Raw genomic sequence first — 16,882 nt, 5'->3', positions numbered from 1 at the left:
ACTGTATGTTAAAATATTTTGAAGTGTTGTAAAATTTAGCAAAAAACTCTGTGATGCCTTTTCACTTCACAGGTAATATATGAGAACAAAGTATTATATGCCCACACAGTGTTGATAACTTTTCATTTGCCTAGTCATGAGGTTTAATAAGCAAGAATAATATTAAAGTTACTTCATCTTAGAGGCAATAGGAAGAAATACCTGTGTGTGGAGGGGGTCTCCTTTCTTTTTTATTTCTCTGTTTTTCTGAAATCATGTGAAGTTTTAAAGCTATGCAGTTGCTTTGGACTAAAAATAGTTCTTAGAACATCAAGTGACTTTTCAAGCTAACGTCTCAGTAGACTTTAATCTGCATTACAAGCCAGAAATCTTTGAAGCTTATCATGTTTAATTTGCACAGCAAAGCCAAGAAAAGAAGTAAAAGAAAAGGGGGGGAGGGAGTCACAGCAGGGCAAGCAAATTCAAAACCAGTCAGTCACATTACATGGTTGGGTTTCTTGTATGTATTCGCTTCTCCACATGCTAGTTTGACCTAAAGAATGACCAAAAGCAACTGTTAAATACAATGAATTAGTGGCAATGAGCAGACCAAAGCTGCTAGGAATAGAAACCTATGGCAAGACTAAGGTTAAATGAATTTTTGCTTATATAATGTTGCATTTGGTATAATGATGCCACCAAGTATTAGCCATAATTAAAAATGTTCCCTTATGTTATATGTTCACTGTGTTGTGCACACCTTGAAAAAACAAATATTTAGGATGATTCTTTGGTTGGGGAGAGTAATCCTGCCCCAGACCATACACAATCTAAACAGATTGGAAACAGGAACAGACTATATCCAGACCAAGCTAACCATCTTATCTATTTTATTGTCCTTTCAGTGAAGATACTGAGGTTAGGATAGCTTTACCATAAAGCTGTGTTAACTTGAAAATTATCAACTAAAGTCTTCTAGACAGTTATTTATTTTGCAGCTACAATTCCATTTACTAACTAAATGAATAACTCAAACTGAATCAGTGCAACACTTTAACTCTTTTTTCCCAGTTGCATAAAGTTGCTATGAAATCCCCAAACTCCTGCCCACCACAAGAACAGCTGGAAGGAGCCACTCACCCGAATGTTGATCTGTTTGTCGTGGAGCACCCTCTGCAGCTCCAGAAGGCTGCCCTTCAGTGTCCTGAGCTTCACAGCCAGCTGCTCTGCCTCGTCCTTGGTGTGAGCCTTCCCTTCCATAAGCAAGTTCTCATTGTGCACAGACAGCTCTGACAAGGCTACCACCTTCTGCTCTATTTCAACCAGCATGTTCTGCAGCAGCAAAAACAAAGACCCGAATTCATACATTTTCCAGCACTTGTTTTCAGGCAAGACGACCTGTGGCCTACCTCACCCGTGTCCAAGCTAAGAGAAAGTCAGATTAGCATTGCTTTGCCTTCCAGTCCCATTCAGAGTTCTTTAGAATATGCTTGCAAATGTTTGTATTTGCCATTTCAGTCTGCAACCCTTTTCAAAATAGGAAAATTAAAAAGTTACTTGAAACAAATAATTTGTTGTAGAGGAGATGCTCTTTATTTGCATATTAAAGGTAAAGGCTAAGAAGTGAGACTGACATCCATTGGTGACAAGAAATGAAGCACGCAGCCAGAGCTACTTCTTTCCTCTTCTTTCATTTACACGTAGTCAAGTGCTTCCTTCCTCCTCCTATGTGTTGCTCTGGCTGTGTTGATAAGCTCCTCTTGTCACTATTTGCTCTTTCTGATTGGTGCATGATGGACTTAAGGATTTCTGTATAATCCTCTTTAGTCTAAAGAGAGACTTAAAGTGACAAATCTCTGGCATGTTTATTCTCAAAAGCTACTTCCCTGACATTCCATTAACCATTCATGTATTAGAGACATTGTGCATATCTTGATCTCCCAGATTCAATGCTCAAACAAGTCTTGCTCAAAAAACCTAGCCTGACATCAAATGCTTTCATTTCCATAGCAACTGTCAAGTATGAATTTAGAAATATTTCTCCTGAAGGAATATGTGCAAAATAAGATCGCCAGAGTTTCTAAAGTGGAAAAAAATATATAAAACTTACTGCATTAAAGTTTTGAGAAGCAGCAAAAGAAAAGTAGTATTAAGCCTTCCACAAAGTTAACTTTCCTTTTTGAGTTTCCTACAGACTGTATTAAAAAAACACTGCTTTGTTAGAGTTCATAGGGTTTATCTGCATACAACAAAGGGCTCTCAAAGACAGGTGATGAAAGGACTCTTCAGACTAAGCAGACTGAAAATTCCAATGATGAAGTATTGTCAGTGAAAAGTCTTCAGATTTGCAAGAAACTTAACTCTCATTTAGCCTAAAATAATTAAGGTCATCATTCTTTAAAAAGAAAAGTGTTCTTTTATCCATCTGTCTATTGTCTCTTTTGTAATTTTAATTATAATGATCATAGAATTCTAAACTATCATTTAAAAATAGAAAACTCCCAATAATTTGAGAACCTGGATGTTATGAAGCATCTAATAACTTGTTAATAAAAGTATTTGCACAAATTCTTATCGCAGCAACATGTCCTTGGTTGTTTTGGTACTCTGAGTAGATTAATCTTCAAGCCATAAAACCATCACATACTGATGATTATCCTTTATTTTTGCATGTATGTAAGGATTGTTCCTGAAGAAAACACAGCACTATCCCAGTCATCACTGCTAGTGCCAGTATGTTCTTCAGCTGGAAAAGGACGTGTAGGAAAGTACACTGCAGGTGTTTTCACACCTGTCAGGTGAGCCGTTCAACAATACCAGGTTGAGGGGAGCAAAAACAGTAATTGAAGCAAATACAATGCCTTTAAAGCTAAACATAACTACATCTGAAAGATGTGGAACTTCAAATCTTTCTGCAGTCAGGACATTTTGTTTTCTTACTGCTACGTTCACATGGGCTTTCTAAAGTGCTGCTTGCAATCTCTAATGAGAAATTAGGAACAAGCTATATTTTGTTTCACAAACCTTTGTGAAAGCTTACTGAGCATACAGAAGATGCTAAAGAGCTCAGAAACCTCTCCACAAACATGCTGGCTCATTACACTTAATAATTGTCTTAATATTTTACCTGACAGTCTACCAGCTGTGCTTCCATGTCCATAGGTTCCTCTGCAGGAAGTAGAGTGGTGTCCAGCGTTGCTCGGGTACTGAGGAGCCAGTGGTCAAGCTCATCGGCTTCACAACGGTACCGCTGGAGAGCCTGCTCCTGCCGCTGCTCTTCCAGCTGCTCATTCAGCTTCTCCTAGAGGTACAAATTATATTTTACTTTTTAGGAGAAATAAACCATAAAAGCCACTTATAAAAAGTTGTTCCTCTCTATTTTGCACAAATCCTATGCAGGATTTCTAAGATATATTAAGACCTATCTTTTACAAAGCATTATTTCTTTCAATTGATGAGTGCATTTTTCTGATGACTGAAATTCTCTAAGTTCAGCCACTTTATTTCTACTTTCTCCAGAAGAGCTCTGCTATTACAGCTTTCTAAAGGTGAGGTCTTTTCTGCCTCCTTTTGCTGCTCTCCTGTGGGTTTCCCCACACATTCATTCCGTTTGCTCAATTAGTACAGCACTGTTTGCTCAGGGAGAAAGATGCACATGAAGAAAAGAAATACACAGAGCTGGGAATGTGTTGCAGGGAAAGGAAAGCAACTTTGCCTTTTTTGGCAGCAGGCTGTTAGCTTTACTGTCTCTCAAAGGAGGCACAAGAGAGGTACTTCAAGGACCAAACAAAGTATGGGTGAGGCCTTGGTACAGTCACATGGGCAAAGACAAGCCTGAAGAGCTGTCTACCTTCTCTGGCCTCTCAGAGGATCCCTGAACCATGGGCAGTGGAAGGACACTAAGCTTCAATGGCTGCTCATATCACAGCAACACAGATGCCCCAGGTCCATCCATCAGCTCATCCATCCATTGGAAAGACAGGGAGTGATCAGCAAGTCTTGCTCACCCTTTAATTGTCCCATCTGAATCTGAAAACTGGCTGAACAGCTGTGGCCAGGGCACAGTGATCAGTGGCACAAAGTCTACTGAGTGGACAGTAATAAGCCTCAACAGATTTGCTAATGACACAAAATGGGAGGAGTGGCTGATAGGCAGAGGGCTATTCTGCCATCTAGGTGCACCCTGAAAGGCTACAAAAATGAGCTGACAGGAAGAAAGGAAAGTGTGATGCCCTATAGCTGCAGGGGAGCAACCCCATGCACCAAGTACAGGCTGGAGGCCAAGCAGATGGGAAGCAGCTGGGCAGAAGAGAAGAAGGGGTGTCCTGGTGGACTCCAGATTGAACACAACCCAGCAATGTGCAAAAGAAAGCCAGTGGTGTCTGGAGCTGCTTTAGGAGTGTTCTCACCAGGATGAGGGAGATGATCCTGCCCCTCTACTAAACACTGGTGAGTCTACACCTGGAGTACTGTGTCTAGTTCTGTGCTCCCCAATACAAGAGAGACACTGAGTTCTGGAGAGAACAGAGGGGATTGCGTGGATAAGAAAACAAATAGGATGGTTAGTTGTATCAGATAATGTAAAACCTAAGCATGGTGCAAATATTATGGAACAAGGGGAAAAGATTGTATTCGATCTGGCTGGGATGGAGTTAACTTCATTGCAGCCTGTACAGTGCCTTGCAGCTGCGGTTAAATCTGTGCTGATAACACAGCAATGTTATGGCTACTGCTGAGCACAGCATAAAGGCTTTCTATCTGCCCCTCACAAAGGCCAATAGGCTGGGAGTGGGCAGAAGGCAGGGAGAGGAGATAGCCAGGACAGCAAATCTGAACTGACCAAAGGGACACTCCACACCAGATGAGATCATGCTCATCAATAAAAGCCCAGGGAAAGAGAGGGAGAGGCATTGTGGTTATGGTGCTCATCTTCCCAAGAAACACATGCTGAGCTTTCCAGGAAAGTAGCTAAACATCTGCCTGCTGATTGGGTAGTAGTGAATAAGTTCCTCATTCCCTGCTTGCACGCACAGCTTTTCCTTACCCTGTATAAGCTGTCATTATCTTGATCCATGAGTCTTTTTGTCTGCCTTCTATTTTTAACCCATCTCAGGAGAGAGGAGTGAAGGTGGATGTATGACTGCTAGCAGGGTCATCCTACAACACTTTGTAAGGAAATTCAGACTCAAATATTCAGGGTGGGCAACTTCATCACACAGAGAAGTGTTTGCACAGCTTTTCTGCATGCTCAATTTCAATTAAAAACATTAAAAATTGCTTTTAGAACAGTTCACAGAATAATGATAGTTGTTAGATGTCTTAAATAATCCAGACTGAACAGTTCTCAAACGCTAGTTACTTGAATTAGGTCCACAGAAAGAAGAATATTACCAGTCCACACCATCACCAGCAAAATATTTTCATCACCTCTTTTACCTTCATTTCTCCATTTACTTCCCTGGGATGTTCTGGAAGATTTTATCTATGAAATCAGAGCTATAAAGTACACAGGTTAAATTACTGAATGTTGCCCACATATCATATATATTTCCTAGCCAGGATTATTAGGGAATACTTGTAGTATAGTGTCAAAGTATCCTAACCACAGTTAAGAGTAATATACTACTCATGCTTTATCTTGAAACTGTCAGCATTTCCCAAGTGCTACCAACATGTTTGTTAGATCTTGTACAAGGTGCAAGCTATAAACAGCTAGATCCCCTATTCTACTTCCAACCTTTCATTTTTAATTAAAAGCTATTTTTCTTCTGGCACAACTTTGTTATTTTAAAACTAAAAAAGATATTTTCTAATGACCTCTTCACTGTCCTAGGTGACTGGTCAAAACTAAAGCAGATGAAGCACCCTGAGACTCTCCTGTAATCCAGTGTCTTGGTTTAAACTCAGCTGGTCACTAAGCACCATACTGTAGATCCACACAGCCAATTCTGACTCTGCTTCTCTGAATCAATTGATGATGGAAAATATAAAGGCAGTAGTTGCTGTGTTTGTGAATTCACTGCTGCAGTTCTTAACAGTACAGAAATAAAGCTGCCCTGCAGTGTCCAAAGTAGCCAAACTGTAACCAGCTCTAGCATGATTGCATGTTCTCACCTGTATAACATACGCAGCAACACTCCTGTTTGTAAAGGGTTTGTAAAAATCCTCTTGGTATTAAAGAATTTTTAGTAAAGTTGGTAGGCAAAGAAAAAAAAGGGTGTATCTTCCATGAAAAGAAGTTTGCATGGAAATCACTGGGAAGATGAGTGTAGACAACAATGCAAAGATTTGGAAGAGGAGCTGTTTGTTGTTGTTTAAGCTTTCCTCTTCTCTTGTCTAGCAACTTGGAGAGGTGATTCCTTAAAAGTGTATTGTAGACAATGTGATTTTTAATATCTGCGCTTCATTTATGCACACACACAAAAAAAAACCCCTCTATATATATATATATACATATATATATATATGTGTGTGTGTGTGTGTGTGAATGTGTGTATATATATCTCCATATGGCTATATAAAGCCAGAAAAAACTTAGAACATATATAATATTTGTATGTTCCAAGTTCTTTCTGGCTGCTTATCACTTAGCAATAAGATGAGGGGCTCACAAAAAAAAGAATGGTTATTTATTACTGAAAGGAATTGTGAGAAATAAGCAGAACTGAAAATTGCCCTTTTTTTACGGTGACTAAAGACATTGGTGATGTTTTTTCTTGTACCTCTAATAGCTGTCGTTTTCCTGATGCCTTCATTCGAATCGTGGCCATTCGCTCTGCCAGGACCGTGAGGGTGGACTGCAATGCCGTTTGATCAGCACCTTCCACATCCAGTGGTTCTGAAACAAGCTCCTGGGCCAATGATGTCTGAAGCTCACTGATTTCTTCTTGCAACATTAAAATCTCATCCATCAAAGCCTATTAAGAAATGAGAGCAGAGAATGCATTTGTTTCACTTACCAGCAAGAAGGAAGTATTTCAGGAGACACAGACTAAATATAAAATTGAAGACAACTATCTTGAGGAGCACCAGGAACACAAGAGTAGAGCAGACCATCACCACCAGCATGACAGAGGCCTGCTTTTAGATGCTTGAGTTAGGATCAGGTAACTGGTTACTTAAATATGCATTTAATTACATATCTTGAATTTCAAGCATATCACAAGGCATTATTTTACAAACTGGAAATCCATTCTTCCAATAAATTATCTGTAGGGCATTCTAGTATTCTCAGTGAAGATAATGAACAAGTAAGCGAGTGTGTGTTTGTGAGAGAAAAATAAGGGCATGTTTCAGCTTTTAGCCTAAAACTTTCTAACTGGATAAAGAACATCCAGCAATAGATGTAAATATTTAGAGATTTATTCCATGGTACCATCCTTTTACAGGTATCTTGAAACCTGGTTCATAGGATAACTAGGAACTTATTTTGCACCACAGAATAAATCTCTGAATCCAGACAGATCAGATAGATTCAAGCTATCAGATAGAAGGCTTAGGTGATTACAACTCAGACCTTTATCAGATGCCTTACTTAATAAAGTATTCTCTTATTATTCAGATCATTATTTCTTGAGACTTCCCTTGAGGGAGTTTTTGATATATTTTGTTTAAAGAGGTGAAAAATGTATTTTGATCAATATACAATGCATCAGTATTGGTTATGATTTTAGTAAATTTGGCAACATTATAAATATTCTTCAGCAATGATGCTGAAGAACAATATGGATAGCTGTCATTGGACACAGTCTTGGACAAAAGCTTTTGCTGAAATTTTCAACTGGACAAACTCTTATGATCTATTCTATTTCTTTCAAAAAGGCTCCTTATCAAAAGAATCCCCATCACATCACCTTTAGAACAGCAGGAAGCTCAGAAAGGCAAGACATACAGTTAACAGAAGGTTGAAGAAACAAATGCATATGTTTGAGATATCCAGGCATGAAGAAGGTTACTGTCTAAAAAACAGAACAAAAGATATGCAGGCAATGTGCATTCTCCCTCTCTTCCTCACATGTAAGATTTTACCTGATGTTCAGCCATCTGGCTCTCTGGGCTTTTGGCTGGTTCCAAACTCTCATTTAGTTTCATTTCAGTGGTCTCCATTTTTGTGGATATAGACTGGAGTGTGTCCTGATACTTCTGCTGACGCTCAAGAGCTTCATAGAGTGTGCGCTGCTTTTCACTGATCTAAAGAAGAATGGGAGGTATAAATTCTGCTACTTAGTCTGCTTCATAGGTCCCTAGGCTTAAAACACTAAAGCAAAAATTTTTCAAGAGTATAAATTACAAAGCAAAACATCCATATTAAAAATATTTATTTACTTAAAATTTCATCAGTAAAATTCTAGGTTCTGGTGCTTAAAAGAAATAGACATTAATAAAGCAGGGAAAATCTATGCACATTCTCATGCATTATTTTAGATTTCATGCACTCCAACATGGATGTGCACTATTTGCTAGATACATGGTTCCTAATACACTGTAATAGCTACTATGCTGAAAGGAATTAAAATTTTTAGCATGTGATCAAGACGCTGACCATTTTTATACATCACTGAACAATTATGCTGCAAAACTATACAGAAATGTGTTGATTCAGCATTTTGAAAAACTGGATTCTGGGCCTTCTTTAGCTACTCATCCAAAATGACTGGATATCCCTACTAGATTATGAAATACAGTCTGTCAATAGTCAATATTTCTGAAGCCAACGAGCAGCTTTAATGACTCTTATTTTTATTAATGGAGGTCCATCTTGCACAGGCTTTCAAACAAAGAACAAAAATAATATATCCCAACTAACAATTAAAGTTACCATTTGAAAACCAAAAACTGCAGGGAAGAATATATGAGCCAGCTATTTGAATTCTATTCCTTACAACCTAGCCAACTATTCTGAAGTCTCCAAATGCAAACTTACCACATTTTTCAGTGTTTCCCAAGAACGCTGCAAATCATCCAATTTGGCACTAGCAGATGATTCTAAGCCTGGTTCATAAAACTCCTGGGTGGCTGAGGCGCTGGGATGAATTTTAGCAGCTTCTGTCTGCAACTGTTCAGCAGATAAGGCTTGGTAATAAGCAATGTCCTACAAGCACGAAGTACATTATTGCACTTTCAAAAAGAAAGATACTGCATGCTATCCCCCCCAATACTGCCCCACTGCATATGTCCATTAAAATAAAGCCCACAAAGCCAAAACCACCAGGAAACTTCTTTAATAACAATCTAAATCAATATTTAATAGTAGCAGACTGAGCATGTTCTGGACCTTCACTATGGTGAGGATTTTGGACGCATTTTTTTCATGTTCATATTAGCTAGGAGGTGCAGAAGGCAACTGTGGACAATCACAAAAAGGCTGGGAAGGGAAGTGCTATAAATGGGAGTGTTGTTCCAGCACCATTACAACTACACATGGGGGAAACCCCATCACAAAAGACAGCGGGTTATAGCACTGTAGGTGGCAAATACCAACCTAGTGAGCACTATCACAGAGAGAGCAGCAAAAGAACCTAAAAGGAATATACTGAAGGACTGGTAAATGAGGCAAGAAAGAGTATGAAGCATCAGCTTATTGTAAGCTTTCAAACAAACAGGGAGCCTCAACTAACTTATAAAAGATATTCAGAAAAGGGACCAAAATTGCTACGGAAATGTGAAAATGTCAAACTACCAATGAAAATTCAGAGCGGAATTATTTCTCACCAGAAATTCTATACTTAGTGTATGGAGATTTCTTCAACTGTTGCAGATGACAACTGAAAACGTCTACAGAAAATGCAGAATTAAGGAAACAAGTACAGTACCTATACTTAGGTCAGCAAAGCAGGCTTGATGACAAGGATTATTTAAAACTGAAATCATGTATGACAGTTAGCACTACATTATTTGGGAGGTGAAAAATGCTGCCTCAAGGGAGGGTGTAAAGCAGATTCAGTGGCGCTTACTGACAGGAATCAAGGCAATGGGCACAAACTGAAGCACAGGAGATTCTCTCTCTGAATACCAGGAAATGCTTTTTTACTGTTAGGGTGACTGAGCACTGGGACAGGCTGCCCAAGGAAGTTCCAGGGTCTCCATCCTTAGATACTCAAAATCAACCCAAATATAGTCCTGGACAATCTGTTGTACACGGTCCTGTTTGACAAAGGGTGTTGGGCCAGATGATCTCTGGAGGTCCCTTCAACCCCAACCATTCTGTGAATCTGTACAGATGTATAAAAGTTAGGTACTAAACAAGACTAATTCTGGGGTACTGGAGCTCTAAGTGTAAGAAGGATCCTAATTTGGAACAGAATGCAAATGCGTTATCTAATACCATATGTGAAGAAAACCAGACAAGCTCTGGAAGAGCACAGAAACCAGATCACTGCCATAAAACTGACCAAAATGTATGATTAGGTACTTCTTCAAAGACAATAAATGGGAAACTTAAAATATTAAATGATGAAATTGTTATAATGTCCAGGAGCCAGCATGGAATAGGTAACAGCTTAGCATGGCACACAGGACTGCAATTTCAGAATTTTTCACTCTGACCACAAGTGATCTTTCCAAGTAATGGTGAAAAATTGCACCAGTGGAGGCAACTTCTCATTTTGCCTTGTCTGCAGCTACTCTCCAGCCCTTTGCCAGTCCCCTTTCAAGACCAATGCTTCTGTAACCTCTTAATATGGTTTTCAGAATAAAGGAATTGTTTACACAGAGAGGGAAAAGCAATCCCTTTCCCCATCTTTCCAACTGATTTCTGGAGTATACAACATGGCATCTTGTCTTTGGCAGAGCTTTCACACCAGGACAGCAGGAATCCAGATGTTCATGCAAGTAAAAGATTCTATAAAGGGCCCCTACAAAGGCCCTAATATTCCATGGCTGTTCTTACGAAAAGTAGCCAATGAACAGTAGTCAGGTTTTGTTGTTAGATGCACTGGCAAAAGGCTGTGTTTAGATTTTGTAAGATATGTAACAAGGGCTGGTGCAACCTAGATGAGTATTCGTAAGGGAGAGAGAAAGAATCCTTAAGTAGGCTGTGTACAAGGAGATAAAAAAGCATTTAACAGTGACCCAGTGGATAAGACTAAAATCACAGGATCAGCTGTTGCCTACAGGGCATGGTGCCAACACTTCAGCTTTTCCAGTTCAACTGATCTACACTATGTATCAGGAAACCAAGTTTTAAAAAGTGTTTTAAAATTTTAATCAATTACATCTTTGGGTAAGTGCAAGGAGATTTAGCCTCAAAGGATTCTCATTCAGTACTGCAGCACAGATGAAGGGTCTGATTTTGCTAAACATCAAAATTATCTGTATTTCAAGACTGTTAACATAATATTTAATATATTATGACATTCCTCAGTGTTTCCAACATTAACGCCTTTATAGTTCCCCCCACCCTGCTGTTTTTGGAGGAGTTTCAGAAAAAAATCATTTTAACTTATATTAGTGCTAGAATTGTCACTTTCTTTTTTCTGGTATTTCTGGTCTTGTTTTTATCTATTTCAGTATCTGCATCATTTTTACTAATAAGCAGTTGGCACTTGTTTTATATTTTCATTACTTGTTAGAAATGTAAATAAAGTGTGTAGATGTCTGAATTCAGACTAGCTATGTTTCACCATTAAGAGATGCTAGGAAACTGATGAAACACTATAGAGAGTTATTCAGGATGAATTATAAAGCAGTCTTAAAACATAACCTTTCCTTCCCCAATTGCCTCTTCAGAAGAGTTTTACATTTTTTTTCGAAGACTAAACTCATGTTATTCTTCACTTTCTGGAGTTCACGCTCACATTTTTTTCTGGTACTTTGCAGATGATTTTCCTAAGAGAAATTAGTTCTTAACTTTGGGTACTTTTTAAAACAAAATATTTCTAAATTTATTTTGCTGATTTGCTTTAAAAATACAAAATGTTAATAACTTACATTTGAGCTCCTAATTCACTAATATCTAGGATATTGTTCTTTAACCACCCTTCTCTCCTGAGGTCTCCCTGGGCATTCATAATGACCAGCACTGGCAGTTTCATAGCTTCTTTAGTCTTGATCTCATGTGAGTGTGAACCTAAGAATTTTGTAAGTAAACCACTGCATTTTGGAACATTCTTCCGCTGGTTGTTTAATACATGCAGTTCATTTCAACATTAACCACACTGAAGAAAACTTCAGCTCTAAGTTTTTAAGATTATTATAACAGCATCAACTGTACCTTTCTCAAAAATCTTCTGCTAAACAAAAGATATAATATTTTTCAATTTTGCCCTAGTAAATCACTTATTCTAAAACTTGTATTTTGGTGTCAGTTCATGGTGCAACAGCATGTTCACTGTGTTTTCCTTATTGTCTGAGTGACTGGAGCTGTTTGACTTGTTTTTCATTTTCAGAGAAAAGTAAAGAACTGAGATAAGCTTTGCTGATTAGGAAGCAAGCTGCTTTTGGTCCTTTAACTCCTTCATTAATTAATGGTGTCATAAGACTTCTATGTTGAAATATATAAATGCCTTTCTACTGTGGGTAAACTTCACAGGGAACTTTCTGATTATCTAAAATGATAGAAATGAGAAAAATCCTTCTTATGCATTATACAACACTTTTTAGTATGCCATTGATGATTTTTTAACCACTCTTACTATCTTACATTAATATTTTTTCTTATATATTGTATTTAGCAACTTCTATAGCACCATGTGCATTTCTGAAATTAGCAGAAGGAATCAATGAGCATCTTGCTCAAACTTGCCTAATTCTACTCAGCAGCACAACACAATATATTCTAACCTTCAAATCTGCAGTGGTCAATTTTGGAAGCAGTTACAAATGCAAAACCAACCAATCAGCCACAAAATCCAGAACATGATGAATTCAGTGAGGTGGTGATGGCTTCTAAGGCTCACTTCTAAACTTCTAAAGCATAACATTTTATGTGTGACTTTATGTGTGTGATGCTCAATGTGTTGGCTTAATGTTTACATTTCAATCAATACTGACATACACTTGCTCCTACAAGAAGTGCAGGAGTTTTGATTTAAAATCTAATATCTGTTATTTCACTGATCTGCCTCACTGGTGCTTAAAATAGACTGCCATGGAAATGAAAAATACATGAAAAAAACCCACATGAAAGTTAATCACTGAAATGATATTAAGTAAAAGATACCAGGCTGTGATTTCAGTGCCAAAATGGCAATCATACAGTAAGATAGATGGATATGGACATAATGCAATGTTTCATTATGGGGAGTACAAAAAAGCTTTTTTTCTCAGGATGCAAGATTCCATTGAGTACTACTGAGAAAATAAAAATTATGTTATAAGTAGAAAATACTGGTGACATTGTAATTGTCACTTAAAATTTACTTTAAAAAATAATGAATAGCTGTAACATGGGCTTTATACAATTTCAATACCTGTATCCATTTTGAACCAGAACCTGAGGGTTCAGTTTGGTAAGAGGTTAAGTCTCAGTTCCTTGGAGCTATAGCTAAACATTATTTCAGAGGATTAAATAAACCACCTGTGGAATGGAATCATGTATGTCTGAGATAAAAGCTGAATGAATGCCAAGAGAGAGGTACCTGGTTAACAGAAGCATCTGTATTAGCCACAGGTGAGGGAGAGCGACAGGCAGGTGGAGAAGAAATCTCACTGTTGGTTCCCTCCTCCCCAGACTCCTCAGTGACAGGGGAGAGCAGCGTGTGACAGCGACCAGCAGTCATCTGCCACAGGAAAAGCAACCCCAGAGCACAGGAAGAAAATCAGTTACCTCAGCTGAGGCTTGACTTAGACTGAGATCAAAACAACACATGGCCAGAATTACCCCGACATTAATTAGTCATGCTTCATGCTCCTACATTTACCAGTTTAGAAATCTGTTGAATAAATAGTCTCATTTACTTGTCACGCTTCAGTATGAGAATGCTCTCCTGTACCCTAATGGATTTTAAAAGACAATGTAGAGCAATCAACTCAATAATAAGAAATTCAGCTTTGCCTAAACGTCTTCTAATACAATCTCTGCTGCATACAGAAATACTGTGGAGAGCTACAGAATACTGGAGTATTTGTCTCAGTATCCAGGTCCAGCTGGAACAACAGATTTGAAATATAAAATACACACAACCCAGTATTCAAATGTAACCCCCTTCCTTCACCAATGGTGCTATAGAGGGATAAATCCTGAAGTCTGACACTCAGACAAAAATCCCAGTAGCATCAGCAGAATGTTTGTAATGAGATCCAGTTATAAACAAACAAAAGCAAAGTCAAACATTGGGCCTCTGGCAGTACTTAGACAGCTTTCATTTCCAGTACACTCATCTGAGAATACAGCAGCATACCGTCAATTATCACATCAACATTTTAATGTGTGAAAAACCTATACACTGCAACAACTAATGAAATCGTATTTATTCTGGTTTTATTTTATTCCTGCAACTCATCAATTTCTTAGCATTTGTACTTGCATGCTGACAGCTACAAAATAAAAAGCACAATATCTGCAAATTATTGCTCACAAATTTCGTGTATTTGTCTATTAAATAATTTCAGCCTTTATCAACAAGTCTTGAGAACCTGCATAAAGTAAAATACAGAAAAGGGAAGCTGCAACTTGTTTGGTTTGCAGCCATTTCAAAAGGTAGACGTGAGCTGTGGCAATCAGCTGCACAGGGGTGTTGTAAGGCTGCGAGAGGAAGCAGCTCAGATAATGAGTACAGTGACCAAGGCATTGCTTACCATAACCACCGAGGGATGAGTGGCGTGTGCCGGCAGCAGGTCCGAATCCAGCTCCTCCATTCCCTCGGACAGCCCCTCCACTTCTGTCACTGTCAGCAGCATGGTGGCATGTTTTGCTTTCATTGTCAGCATCTTGCACTTGGAATTCAAAGAAGCAATTTGCTCCTGGTATCCTTTGATCTTCTGAGCCAGCTCCTGAGAAAACATTTTTTTCCCCCTAGTGCTGATGCAGCCGGGAAGGGCCACAGGACCGGCAGCATTTCAGCTTCCGCGGCGGAGCGAAGCTGTCTCCTCCCAGCGCAGCCAATACCACGGCAGCGCCGCCGCTCTGCTGACGAGCAGGATGTCGCCAGCCCAGGGACCCGGCCCGGCGCGTCCGGCCGCGCTGCGACACCGCCGAGCGGTGCAGCGGCCGCCCGGGGCTCCGTGCGCGCCGCGCCGCAGGGACGGACGGACGGACGGACGGCTCACGTTCGCATCCTGCCTGAACCTGAGCCCACCTCTGTGAGCTGCACGCTGCAGCAAAGGGAGCGTCTCTCGCTCTTCCTGCCCTATTTCCCCCCGCCCCCCATCTACTTCCATTTATCTGAGGAAGATGAAGCTCCCCCGCACAGTGCGTGCCAGGGAAATGAGGTCATGTAGTGGCCGCAACTGCAAAAAATGCCCCATTCAGCTCTCACCAGAAAGAATGAATTGTCCAAACAATAACTCACAAGGTCTAACGGGCTCAAAAGTGATAGGAACAATGTCACATAATAAGATTAAATGCAGACTGTATCACTTTTTGTCACTGTTTGGATAAGCTGTATTTTAATCTCGTTTTGGTTTTGTCTAAGTCTACTGAGCTAAAAGTTGAGCTGCACAGGACTGACCTTTCTTTAAAAAGAGACAAGGAAACTAGCATGAAGTAGACTATATTTTAAACTATTGGGGGTTTTATGCTTAGGAAATGGTCTATTTATGGCCAAACACCATCACAAGCTTAAGATTTTTAGACAAGAAAGATGACAATGAACAGCCTTATGACTATTCATAAGTGTCTTGTCTTCTCTCCTACCATATACTGTTGCTCCATTCAGTATCCAGTTTCAAAGCTTTCAATTAATATACTTCAAAGAAAAAATGGTAGAAGTGTTTCATATTTCTGCTGAAGCTATTGTTCCTGTCTCCCTAGATGCTCCGTAACAAGTTAGAGTTTTGATCCAAGAAGTTAAAACATTTGTATAAGCTTGCCTGCTAAATTGATGATTATTTTTTCAAGTATGTATTTCTGCTTAATTTTATGTCTGCTTTTACTTCTTAAAAACCCACAAGTTTTCAAGGAAAAATAGCAATAGGAGTTGCAAGATATAGTAGGCAGAATAATATATTAGTGCAATATCTTTTCAAAACTAAATAAGACTACTGCTTCAGGCTGATAAATTAAAAGACTTTTTTTGGTTGTATGACATTTTCAGTAAGAAAATTCTTCAAAATCACAATTGATTACAAATGAGTGTTCTACACTTATTGCAAGAAGTACCAAGTTAGGAATTAAAACAGCTCAAAGACTGAGGATGACACTTCACTACTTGAGTTTCAATGGTACCTTGTCACCATCTGTCATGTTAGCAACAAAAGGGCCTCTCTTTGGTGCTCCAGAGCTTTCCTTGGAGACTAAGAAAAGTCTTGATTATAAAACACCAAGCAGAATAGTCAAAAACCAAGCTGCAATCAAATTCAGCCACAAATTTAATGGCAGGCAGCTTGAATAGTTATCTGCTCTTTGGCAAATTCCAGTCATTCACAAATGCTAAATGAATGACATTTCTGAGCCTCAGCAGAAAATTATTGTCATTCAGTATACTCTATTCCCTCACATTACCGAGTGCAATGACACTTGTGGTATTAGTGTCCAATGCACTGAATATCTAAAATGTCTCTTTCAACTGAAAACAAGGAAGAGTAAGCAAAAATATGACTGAAAAAGAAAATTAAAAATAATAAAGCATCTGATAAAAGCAATGTCCCACGAGGTATTGTATTTTCCATTAAAAAAATTCTCGAGTATGGAGATACTTGCCCACATTCTTCTCTGAAATTCTAAAGAAACACAGGTCAATAGACATGGTATCTACTTACATACATGCATACTAATACAAACTTCCCAAAAATCAAGATGTAATTT

The 16,882-nt window shown here is 38.8% G+C and overlaps 1 protein-coding gene across 18 annotated transcripts in view; it reads right to left on the bottom strand.

Moving 5' to 3' along the window:
• Window positions 1–16,882, bottom strand: part of SYNE1 (spectrin repeat containing nuclear envelope protein 1) — a 290,137-nt gene that overhangs the window by 80,841 nt on the left and 192,414 nt on the right. For 15 of the 18 annotated variants that reach the window (XM_058021621.1, XM_058021620.1, XM_058021626.1 and 12 more), the window contains 7 exons: window positions 14,716–14,910; window positions 13,557–13,697; window positions 8,903–9,070; window positions 8,008–8,169; window positions 6,702–6,896; window positions 3,107–3,280; window positions 1,120–1,311 (listed from right to left, as the gene is read on the bottom strand). In XM_058021621.1, the coding sequence (XP_057877604.1) occupies window positions 1,120–1,311; window positions 3,107–3,280; window positions 6,702–6,896; window positions 8,008–8,169; window positions 8,903–9,070; window positions 13,557–13,697; window positions 14,716–14,910 (1,227 nt within the window). The remainder of the gene's footprint in view (window positions 1–1,119; window positions 1,312–3,106; window positions 3,281–6,701; window positions 6,897–8,007; window positions 8,170–8,902; window positions 9,071–13,556; window positions 13,698–14,715; window positions 14,911–16,882) is intronic. The other 3 variants (XM_058021625.1, XM_058021630.1, XM_058021632.1) reach the window with 3 other exon arrangements.

The sequence above is a fragment of the Melospiza georgiana genome, chromosome 3 (assembly GCF_028018845.1).
Source record: "Melospiza georgiana isolate bMelGeo1 chromosome 3, bMelGeo1.pri, whole genome shotgun sequence".
Taxonomy (NCBI): domain Eukaryota; kingdom Metazoa; phylum Chordata; class Aves; order Passeriformes; family Passerellidae; genus Melospiza; species Melospiza georgiana.
The sequence above is the reverse complement of the archived record's forward strand: the minus strand, read 5'-3'. Positions and strand labels throughout refer to the sequence as shown.